The 12,473-nt window shown below is 40.2% G+C and overlaps 1 protein-coding gene across 2 annotated transcripts in view; it reads left to right on the top strand.

Moving 5' to 3' along the window:
• The window catches only part of CRACR2B (calcium release activated channel regulator 2B), a 126,620-nt gene that overhangs the window by 79,425 nt on the left and 34,722 nt on the right, over positions 1-12,473 (top strand). For both annotated transcript variants that reach the window (XM_053720207.1, XM_053720208.1), the window contains 2 exons: positions 6,176-6,344; positions 6,468-6,614. In XM_053720207.1, the coding sequence (XP_053576182.1) occupies positions 6,176-6,344; positions 6,468-6,614 (316 nt within the window). The remainder of the gene's footprint in view (positions 1-6,175; positions 6,345-6,467; positions 6,615-12,473) is intronic.

Genomic DNA, 12,473 nt, shown 5'->3' with positions numbered 1-12,473 from the left:
AACAACTTATATAATTTACTAAGTATAATGAACAATAATACATAAGAGCTTACACTCAGGTAAGCACAGTCATGTATCCTCAACAGGAGAAAATCAGTGGCAGCAGTAATCTGAGTCCCGCTCTACACACAACATCCAGGTTTTCATTAGCCGTCTCACTGAAGAGCAGCGTCTGATATCAGCGTAGATTGGAAATCTGGAGCGTCCCCCGGCAAGCTTTTTCTGCTTGCCGGGGGACGCTCCGGATTTCCAATCTACGCTGACGACTAATGAAAACCTGGATTTTGTGTGTAGAGCGGGACTCAGATTACTGCTGCCTCTGATTTTCTCCTGTTGGGGATACGTGACTGCGCTTACCTGAGTGTAAGTTCTTATGTATTATTGTTCATCATACTTAACAAATTATCTAAGTCGTTTGCGCTTCTCTTATTTTCTTGCTTGTACGTTTTATTTAGGTTTATTTTAATTATATTTAAGTTAGGGGGTTAGGGTTATGCTTAGGGTTAGAGTTATGTTAGGGTTAGGTTTAGGGGTTAATATATTTATGTAGTGATGTGGTAGGCCAGAGGTTTAGGGGTTAATAGTTTAATTTAGTATATTTCGTTGTGGGGGGCTTGCGGTTTAGTGGTTAATAGGTTTATTATAGCGGCGGTGTGGGCGGACTGCAGATTAGGGGTTAATAATATTTAAATAGTGTTTGTGATGCGGGAGGGCGGCGGTTTAGGGGTTAATAATTTTATTATTGTGGCGATGATGTCGGGAAGCAGCGGAATAGGTGTTAATACATTTTTAAAGTGGCGCCGATGTCCGGAGCGGCAGGTTAGGGGTTAATAATTTTAGTTTAGTGTTTGCGATGCAGGAGGGCCTCAGTTTAGGGGTTAATAGGTAGTTTATGGGTGTTTAGTGTACTTTGGGACAGTTTAGTTATGAGTTTTATGCTACAGCTTTGTAGCATAAAACTCAAATACTGACTTTAGATGGCTGTACGGATCTTGTCATTTTAGGGTGTACCGCTCACTTTTTGGCCTCACCGCAAAACTCGTAATAGCAGCGCTATGAAAGTCCCATTGAAAAATGACTTTTCCTAAAGTGCGGTACTGACGTTGCGTGACGGCCAAAAAGGTGTGCGGTACACCTATTCTGACAAGACTTGTAATAGCGGCGTTAGTGAAAAAGCATAGTTATGAAGCATAACGATGCTGTTTCACTCATAACGCAAAACTTGTAATCTAGCTGAGAGTTATTTCCTTCTAAATACAGGGAGAGTCCACAGCTACATTCATTACTTTTGGGAAATACAGAACCTGGCCACCAGGAGGAGGCAAAGACACCCTAGCCAAAGGCTTAAATATCTTCCCCATTTCCCTCATCCCCCAGTCACACTTTGCCTTTCGTCACAGGAGGTTGGCAGAGAAGTGTCGGAAGATTACGGAGTAGTTCCTTATGGAAGGTAGTACTCTTCGAGATGGGACTGTAGTTTTAAATAGTCTTGTCAGCCTCTCAGTGAGAGCATTGATGAAAGTTAGAGTCCGGAGATGCAGGGAGAGTCTTTCTGCGAAACCATCCCGCCTCATATTAACAGCTCCATAAGCAATCAGCGTTGACGAGTTTCGTTGCCTGCTTTTCTGCACTCAAGTCTATGTCAGAAGCACTGCTACAATTTGTCAAACTTGAAGGACCGTGTTGCTGTTCCACGGCATAGATTCCGGTAAGATCGTTTGAATTTTTACATGCTTGTAGCGTTAGAAGACAGGATCTCAGTGGGACTCCTTTATCTTTATGGAATCAAGGGTTAATATCTCCTGAGGGGGATTATTGAACAGTGGGGGCTTTAATCATGTTTGTTATGTGATTTTGTTTGCTTATGTGTAGAGACGTTTGGGGCGCATAGGCTTTTACGGAACGTACAGGTTATTTTTTGTGCTGCGCAGTTTTATGGACTGGTGCGCTTTTCTTTAGCTGGAGTGAATCCTGCACGTTGCACCATGTGACCAGGTGCGATCACGTTTTTGTTTCCCATTTCCGTATTCCTGACCAAGCGTCTGCGGAGACGATCCGTTTTTCTCTACCTGTCTGGGTCATAGGAGGTGGTGAGTGCCCCAGCCATTCGAGGTGTAAGGTGCCAGTTGTTTTTTGTCCATAATCTACTTAGTTTAGTCGAGGATTCTGATATGTTAGAGGGGGTTTCCTCCACTTCAGATTTTGATACCTGTGTATATTGTGAGGAGCCCCGGGTAACCCAGCCCTCTCAATTATGTTCCGTATGCCGCAATAGGGTGTTCTCATCTTCCCATGCTGGAACGTTAGAGACCACTGAGCCATCGGCTTCTGAGGATTCTGCATCCTGTGAGGTGCGTTCCCTAAAATCTTCTGTTCCTACACAGGCGGTTGCTCCGCATACCGTTACTCCTTCTCCTGAAGGAGGCCTTTTTTTCACCAGAGGTTACTGCACGGTTTAGCATGGACATATCTCTGGCCTTAGTGCATTTGCATCTACCTGCCACATGCAAGCGAAGGCTTAATCTGTGTACTCCTGCCCAAGGTCCGGCATGTAAGAGGACTTTGGTATCCGATCAGTCTTATGGGGAAGCAGTGTCCTCTGAGGCTTCAGAGGTGCTACCTCCAGGGTCGGAGACCCCACATACTCCGACCGAGGTGAATTTTGCTTTTAAATTTAGAATGGCTCGTCTGTGTGTACTTCTGAGAGAGGTTTTGGCGCCGCTGGAGGATCCTAGTTCTGATCCGTCAGCTGAATCTCAGTCTGCTGATTCAGATAGCAAGCTTGTTTAGACGACTGGAGGGATGGTGATCCTATTCCTTATCGTCTCTATATTTGTTATTTCTTTGTTTTTGTATCAGATTTTCAGTTCAGAGCCCTTGAGGAATTGTGTCGCATGACGGGCGGGCCCTGTCGGTTTCACTTTCCCTTGAGCTATCTTTCTAATGCGTTTCAGAAAAGTTTTATTTTCCCTTTATTTTTTGAGAGTGAGATTATTGTAGAAACTCTTCTTAGGAAGATTTCTCACTTCTGGGATTCTGGTACTAGAACAAAGACGGTTGTCTCTGGTAGGGGTGATGTTCCCTCGATATGTCCGAGACTATGTTTAAGCTTCGGAGCTTATATGTTTTCTGTTTATTATTCTCAGTTTTATGGCCTTGCTAGAACTTTAGAATTTTACATTTGACCCTTGAACAGATATGTTGTATCCTTCATATTGGGCTGGTCCTGGTTGGGTATTAGTTATCTCTGTTCTTGTTGCGGTTTATAACAGATATGTTGTATCCTATATAACAGGCTGGTCCAGTTTGGGTACTAGTTACCTCTCTTCTTTCTTCTCTCAAGAGGTTGTTTCTTGTTCCTCGGTCCAGAGGAAGACCTTCTATCCTAGATGTCAAGCTGGTCCTAGTTACATCATCTTGGTTGGGCGTCTGATGTTGGATCATATGAAGTTCAAGTGGCCTACGAGTTAATACCCTGCTTAGCTAAGCTGTTGACTTGGAGTTTGAATGGAGTTTTGCCTCTCCTGATGAGGAGAGGATGGGTGACATTTTTGGAGTCTTTTTCCCGGTTCCTTTTCGCAGAGGTGAATTCTTCTCCCTCTATTGGTGCTCCTTAGGGGTTCCCTTGTTCTATATGGTTTCTATGCTCTCTGTGCACAGCTTATTTCTTCCTCCTTTTGAGGGTTGATATACGGTTCTCTCTTCCCTTATCAGGGAAATGGATACTTTCCTGTCATCATGTTGAGGAAATCCGTTTTTTAGGGACCGTATCATTTTCAGTTCATTCTGATCCTAGAGTTATTAGGACCTAAGGAGGCTTTTATTCAGTATCCTGTTTTTCTGGATTCTGGTTGCTTCTGATTTTCGGCGGTTCTGGTTTCTCCATCGCCTGCTAGGAGTTTTCATAAATATCTCTTGTCCTTTCCATCCTTTGCATTGAATTTGGAATGGAGTTTCTGGGGTAGGCTACAGGGTGGTTCTTTGGATGCTGTTTGTGTTTTCAGACAGGAAGTCTCTCAGGCCTTTTGAGTTAAAGCAATCTATAGGCTTGCCCTGCAGTTTTCCTTCAGTCCTGAGTTATAGTACTCTATAGGCTTGCCCTGCAGTTTTCCTTCAGTCCTTCATTGGTACTGTGGGTGGGTGATGTTTAGCAGTCAGATTTTCGGCTTGGTATGTTTCTATTTTTCTCCATATTTTTCATAAATTTCTGGTTAGTCCGCTCCGGTCTCCAGTATGCAATATATCTTTCCCTGTTCTGGGAAACTTACCTTTGGTCTACTAGGGCAGTTTTGTCTTATCACTTCCATGGAAGTGGGGAGAGTGTCTTCTGGGATTCCTTTTGTTTTCTCTACGGAATCTTCGTCACTCTTTCTACTCGGAGGACCTGGTCTTCTGAGTTATACCAGTGGGTTTGTCTGAAGTAGATCCTTTTTTCTGACTCCTGAGAGTTCAGCAGGAGGTCGAGGGACTCTCCTTTGGTGTGTACTTTGGGCAGTTTTGTACCTTTGGGGTAATCCGATCTTAGTTCTCTGGGCGTCCGTTCCTATCCCAGCCTTTTTGCCTTCAGGGATCGTGGTCAGGGAGTCTTCATAGAGTCTTCATAGATCTCTGGATCTTTTCAGTGCTGGTGAAGTTTATTCTTCCTTGTTCCCTTCGACTATGTCATCTCTTCTGGGTTGACTCAGTCTGTCAGGGGCAGGCATCAGGGTACCTGATTGCTCTTTTTCGTGCTGCGACTCGTTTCGTGGTTTGGTCTTTTCCATTATGGGTGCTCCTTAATATGGAGTTTGACAGGGTCTTCGCCCTTGATATTTTGATGATTTTATATCTCTCTTAAAGTTCTCTCTGGTTCCTTTCCAGGGTGTCCTGGAGGAAGGGTTCTTAGCCGGGTTCTTGATAGGACGGCTAGTTCTTAGCTTGCGGGTAGCCGGGCTGCCTACCAGACGTGAGGTTACGGGTTGTATCATCCATCGCTTCTGCCCCGATATGTGGGCTCCTAAGCAGATCTAGATATCTGTTTCTTTTCTATTCCTGAGGTTCAGGAACCCTTGGTGTTCATTTCCTTTTGCATAAACGCGGCCTGCGGTAAGGCAGTTGCGTTCTAAATTTTTGTCCTTTCAGGACCTTAGACTTCTTATCAAGCATTTGCATCGGTTCTTTGTATCGATGCAGGGTAAGGTCCTTGCATTTGTCTATGACCTGTTACTTTTCTGGAATGTCTTTACAGGTCCTAGTATCTCTTGCAGTCGGGTAATCCGTCTCTTTATGGGTCTTCATTCTTAGGAGACTCTTTCTTCGGGTTCTGCAAGGTGCTTCTCCCTTTTTTTCTGGGATTGTACCTCGAGGTCCTTTCAGACTTCTTTGGCATAGTCACTTTGTTTCTGTGTTCTTCCTATCAGAAGTGTGAGCTTGGAAGTCTTGCTTGTCCTACTTGTCATGTTCATGGAGGAGTGTTCTTCGCGTGACCTCATAGACAGCAGGACTCTTGTCTCCTCAGAGGTTCTTGTGCTCATTTTGGGACCAGTGATTTTGTGTGGTCTCTGACGTGGGCTTTTACGGTCCTAATTGTTGGGCAGTTACTTGGTCCTCCTAACATTTTTTTGGGTTCTTTGCTTATGTTGAAGCAGTTTTCGGGAGATGTTTTTACCCTCTTGTTACCCCCCCCCCCCCCCATTAGCATTCAGTGTCCTCTATAGCTTGGGTATTGTTTTCCTAAAAGTAATGAATGCAGCTGTGGACTCTCCCTGTATTTAGAAGGAAAACAAAAATGATGACTTACCAGATAATTTCCTTTCCTTCGATACAGGGAGAGTCCACAGCTCTCGCCCGTGCTCTCCGGTGGGCTTGTGAGCTGCTGGTGCAACTCCGCCCCCTGCAGATTCGCGGCCAATTGGCCGCCAGCAGGGAGGTGTCAATCAACCCGATCATACTCGATCGGGTTGAATTGCGGCGATGTCTGTCCGCCTGCTCAGAGCAGGCGGACAGGGTTATAGAGCAGCGGTCTTTAGACCACTGCTTCATAACTGCTGTTTCTGGCGAGCCTGCAGGCTCGCCAGAAACACAGGCCCACAAGCTCAATCCGGAGCTTGATAAATGGGCCCCTTTGACTGAAATGTATGTGAGGAATTCTTTCTAGAACTGACAGATTAGTCTCTCTTGTGGTTGGCATTCATAGGAAAACTACTGGATGTGGAGCTACCACATGGGGAAGAGCAAGAACGTTCTACACTGGTGGAGACCTTTGAGTCTGGGTGGTCAGATGGACCTGACGATGAAGATGATGCAGATGAAATGATGTTTTATGCCACAATGGAGCAGCTAGGAGCTGCTAGAGTATTCCAGGAGTAAGTCTGCTCCACTACATATTTATTGCTTATACTCATTTTATTCTTCATGTGTCCTTTAAAGTATCAAATGTTAAGATATCTCAGCTTCTTCTCTGAAATGTTTCCTCTCTACCCACTCAGACATAGTGAGATCCGAGATTTGTGGAATCGTCTACGCAAAGAACGCCCAGAGTTATTGGGAAATTTTGAAGACTTCCTATATAGGGTGTCATCATATATTCGGGATGTACATCTTGAGAAGGACAGTTTGGAACAAGCCCTGAAAAGGTGCGTAAGTAATCTAGACCTACTGTAACAAAAATGTAAAAAACAAACAAAAACGTAAAAGCTTAAAACTTAAAGGGATATGAAACTCAAAACTTTTCTTTTGTGAATCAGGCAGAGCATACAATTAAAAAAAGAAAACTTTCCAATTTACTTCTATTATCAAATTTGTTAAATTCCCATGATATTCTTTGTTGAAGAGATACCTAGGTAGGCGTCTGGAGCACTATATGCCAGGAAATAGTGCTGCCATATAGTTCTCTTGCAAATAGATAACATTCTTGCAAAACTGCTGCCATATAGTGTTCAAGACATGGGTAGGCTCCTTATTTTATCTCTGTCTTTCAATAAAAGATACCAAAAGAACAAAGACAAATTGATAAAAGAAATAAATTAGTTAATTAAAAATGTATGCTCTATCTGAATTATATCATACATTTTGTGGGTTTCATATCCCTTTAAGATCTTAAAATTGTTGGCAGAAGCACGTGCAGTGGTGTGATGATATCAGGAGGACAAGACTTTTATTTTGCATAAGATATCAATAAAACAAGCCAATTGTAACCATTATTTTTGGATTGTGCACAACAGTGAGAAGTCAACTTGTTTATTACTATGTCCTGTGTGTACAAATTTCCCAAGATTGTATTTTAATGGTTTCCAAGTGCACAAGACACATTATTCATTGTACTGCATATCTCAGTGTAGTATTTTTTTTTTTTATTCAGGCCGCTCATTTTCTCATACAAGAAACAAGTTCTGAAATAAAAAAAATACTTTTTAAATGCAAGATGAAAAAATTTGGATTACTGACTTAAAGGGACAGTCAAGTCAAAATGAAATGTTCTTGATTCACATAGGACATGCAATTTTAAACAACTTTCCAATTTAATTTTATCATCAAATTTTCTAAACCTAGGTAGGCTCATATGCTAATTTTTAAGTCCTTGAAATGAAATAATCCCAATTACCCATCACCATTACTGGCATGGGCAGTGCCATTTTTTTTTTGGTTCTGTTCATCGACCAATACCATTATATGTGTTTTTTTGTCAATCTGCCGTTGGTGAGCATTTATCAAGTGCCGTTGGTGAGCATTTATCAAGTGCCTTTGGCTGTTGAATTTGATGTAACATAGTAACATAGTAACATAGTAGATAAGGTTGAAAAAAGACTGAAGTCCATCGAGTTCAACCTATACAAATCTAAAATACTTACAAAAAGCTCCAGTTAAGCTTAAATAACCCCATTAAAATGTGACCCATTTAATACTAGCAATCATATCCATAAATTTTGTTTATATACAGAAATGTATCCAGACTATTTTTAAATGTATCTATGGTATTGGCATTCACTACCTCCTTTGGTAATGAGTTCCACAATTTTATTGCTCTTACAGTGAAAAAACGTTTCCGTTGCAGGAGATTAAATCTCCTTTCCCCCAACCTTAAATTATGACCTCTTGTCAGAACCAATTTTCTTGGAATAAAAAGAGCTTCTGCCATCTCTGTATATGGGCCTTGAATATATTTATATAAAGTAATCATGTCACCTCTCAAGCGCCTTTTTTCTAAAGAGAACAGACCCAGTTTGGCTAGCCTCTCCTCATAGGTTAATTTCTCCAATCCCCTTATTAGCTTTGTGGCCCTTCTCTGAACTTTTTCTAGTTCTGCAATATCTTTTTTAGCAATCGGTCCCCAGAACTGCACTCCAAACTCAAGGTGAGGTCTTACCAGGGCTTTATATAATGACAGAATTATGCTTTCCTCCCTTGAATCAATGCCTCTTTTAATACATGCTAGTATCTTATTAGCCTTTGAAGCTGCTGCCCTGCATTGTGCACTCATCTTTAGCTTGTTATCTATTACTACTCCCAAATCCCTTTCCTCCTGTGTTTGGCTAAGTCTTGTCCCATTTAAAAAATACATAGCCTGCTTATTTTTACTTCCAAAATGTAGAACCTTACATTTTTCCGTATTAAATCTCATTTTCCATTCACTTGCCCATAGTTCTAATTTTAGCAAATCCCTTTGCAAAGAGAGTTCATCCTGCTCTGACCTAATGACCTTACTTAACTTAGTATCATCTGCAAAAATAGAGATGTCGCTATTTAATCCTTGCTCCAAGTCATTTATAAAAATATTAAAAAGAACAGGGCCCAGTACTGATCCCTGGGGGACGCCACTGATTACCTTTGTCCAATCTGAGTATGATCCATTTACTGCTACTCGTTGCTCCCTATCTTTTATCCAGTTATTTATCCATGAGCTAACATTTTCAGCTATTCCCAGTCCCTTAATTTTGTGCATTAATCTCTCATGTGGCACTGTATCAAATGCCGTTGCAAAATCTAAGTATATCACATCAACTGATTCCCCTTTATCTATATTTTTACTTACTTCCTCGTAGAATCTAATTAGATTAGTTTGACATGATCTATTTCTCCTAAAGCCATGCTGATTAGAACTCATAATCTTGTTTACACGAATATGCTCATCAATATAATCCCTTATAATCCCTTCAAATATCTTCCCCACTATTGATGTCAGACTAACTGGTCTATAGCTTCCTGGATCATCCCTGCTTCCCTTTTTGAAGAGTGGCACCACATCAGCTTTACGCCAATCCTGGGGTACCATGCCTGAGGATAATGAGTCTTGAAAATTTTAGAGTAAAGGTTTGTCTATAACAGTGCTAAGTTCACTTAACACCATTGGGTGTATTCCATCTGGGCCTGGAGTTTTATTTACCTTAATATTTTTTAGTTTTTTCCTGATATCCTCTAAACAAAACCCAGTTAGTGGTATGGACTGGCATGTTCTATTCTGTTCCAAAGTATCATTCAATGGTTCCTCTCTTGTGTATACTGAAGAAAAAAACTGGTTTAGTACCTCAGCCTTCTCCCTGTCATTATTTATCATGCTACCCTCCACACATTTTAATGTACCTATATTATCCTTCTTAGATTTTTTGCTATTTATGTACTTAAAGAACCTTTTAGGGTTAGACTTAGAATCCTTGGCAATTAATTTTTCATTTTCAATTTTGGCTAATTTGATTGCTTTTTTGCATGCTTTGTTACATTCCTTATAAATATGGAATTTTGAGTCTGTACTATTTTCTTTGAATAATTTAAATGCCCTACGTTTTTTCCTAATTTCTTTTAACACATTTTTATTTAGCCATAACGGCTTAGTTTTTTTATTTTTATTTTTATAACCATATGGTATGTATTGATATGTATATTTATTTAACAAATTTTTAAATATTATCCATTTATCCTCTGTATTTTTATTAGAAAATACATTGTCCCAATTTATATTATTTAATGATTTCCTTAAATCGTTGAATTTTGCTTTCTTGAAATTAAAAGTCTTAGTTAAGCCTTTAAAACACTGCATATGAAAAGAGATTTCAAATGTGACCATGTTATGATCACTGTTACCCAAATGTTCTTTAACTTCTATGTTTGATATTATATCTGTATTGTTTGATAGCACTAAATCCAATATAGCTTTACTCCTAGTTGGCTCCTCTATTAATTGTGACAAGAAGTTATCCCTGAGAACATTTAAAAATCTATCCCCCTTAGCTGGATTACTAGTTTCATTGGCCCAGTTTATATCAATTTTTTTTTCTCAATATTTAGTTGATAACGTGTGGTTGGGTGGTTTGTGATCACTGTGATCAAATCTTTCCTTAAAGGGACATTAAACCCCAAAATGTTCTTTTGTTTTTCAGATAGAGAATACAATGTTAAACAACATTCCAATTTTCTTCTATTATTAAATTTGCTTCATTCTTCAGGTATTCTTTTTTTAAGAAATAGCAATGCACATGCGTGAGCCAATCACACAAGGCATCTATGTGCAGCCACCAATCAGCAGCTACTGAGCCTATCTAGATATGTTTTTCAACAAAAGATAGCAAGAGAATGAAGCAAAATAGATAATAGAAGTAAATTGAAAAGTTGTTTAAAATTGCATGCTCTTTCTAAAACATGAAATATTTTTTTTTTGGGTTTCATGTCCCTTTAATTGGCTTTAAGCGATAACAACTGCAAAACAGTGCAGTGTATACTTACAGTATAACCATGGCTAGCTCTGTCAGCTGCAGACTCAAGGCCAGATGGCTCCTCCAAATGAGGCAAGAAGTGGGTGGAGTTTAGATATTGAAAAACATTTGCAGCATACAAGATTTGTTTTAAAAATGTTTAGCCTTGTATGGTATGATATTTTATAGCAACAGAAAAGAAATATCTTGTAATTACAAGTTTCCAACATTTGAAAAACATTTTCAGGGACACTTTACAGAAGAACAATCAAGTAAGCAGGTTATGACAATATTGGCCACATCCACTAGTGGTATCCATAGCTCCACCCACAGATACTGTATTATTCAATGTAATCTGTAAAGCCAGTTCACCAAATGATATGTATTATTATTTTATTATTCTGGTGTTGGAGGTAGAGCCACAATAAGCAAATATATAAGACAAAAAAGACCTTACAGTTACAGACCTCTATTGCCAACGCAAACCTCAGGGCAGATTTTTACAATGTGGGACACAGTGGTGTCTCCAGGAACTATATATGGAGAAAAGATTCAAAAGCAGAGTGTCACAAATTACTGTCAATGCCAAACACTCAGAAAAATTGTGGGAAATCATCACTATAATGAGAGGGATGGTCACAGTTCGGGGGACATACAGGATGGCCAGCTACTCGTATTATGCAGAACACACCTTTTGTAGGACAGGATCCTGGATCAATCATACCACGGAGCAGAAGGATAAAAAGTGGGGCTTTCCCAGGAAAAATCAGGGAAACTGGCAAGTATGTATAATTAGTTGACCAAGTCTTACAGGGGATCTCTTAACCCTTAAATTGACAACTAAGGATCTACACCAAGTCCCACTACTTAGTCAAAAATTATATTGTATTAATCCATTAACAACGATTCCTGGGTTGAGGAAGAACATGTCTTGCAGAAAGAGGAAAGACTGCCCTATGTCTGCATGCCTTAGCAGTGAGGCAGCACAGAAATAGTGATATGTAAATCCAACCCATGCTGTTGCTGGATGCCCGCATGGGAGGCTATCCAGCTACAGTGCAGTAACAGTCAAGTATGAATGTTACTGTGTATACAAATACTATGATAGACACAGTGATTTTACTACTAAATAGGAACCTAGATGCTGTAATGCATGCTGGTATCAGGCTCGCTAAACTATCACTTGATGTCTCGGGTGTAAGGCAGTCCAGTGGTGCCCAATAAAGTGCCTCTATGGTCATGTGATCACGGTGACAGCCGTAATAAAATGAGGAAAACATAATGGAGTAAATTTACTCAAATGTCGAGCGGACATGATTCACTATAGCGAATCATGTCCGCTCAACATCGTTAAATGCCGATAGGATAAGCTGTCGGCATTTATCAATTCACAAGCAAGTTTATGGTGAAACTAATACAGAGCAAACATTGCCTTTGACATTTAGGCAGGGAAACTGGGAAAACCAACACCACAGACTGGTTTGGCATAATTCAGTCTCTTTATATGCCAAAGTTTAAAATACAGGGATAACGTTAAATTGCTACTTTCCTTAACAGTTTTAAAGAAACACTGCACAATTTTCGTTAACAGTTTTCTCCTTAACTTGATTACCTTAAAGGGACTATGTATTCAGGCATGCTGCTGATAGGCATTCATTTTTTTTCTCAAAGCATGAGCACTCTTTCAAATGGCTTTGCTCTCTCCCCTGCCCTCCCTGGAGGTTGATTTCTGCTGCTGTCTCTAGTTTAGCTTTTTTAAAGTCAATACTGCAGTATTTAAATTGTCAGTAAAAGTGGCAGTTTGTTTTG

The sequence above is a fragment of the Bombina bombina genome, chromosome 7, assembly GCF_027579735.1.
Source record: "Bombina bombina isolate aBomBom1 chromosome 7, aBomBom1.pri, whole genome shotgun sequence".
Lineage (NCBI taxonomy): Eukaryota > Metazoa > Chordata > Amphibia > Anura > Bombinatoridae > Bombina > Bombina bombina.
Note: the sequence above shows the minus strand (reverse complement) of the source record. Positions and strands in the feature narration are given on the sequence as shown.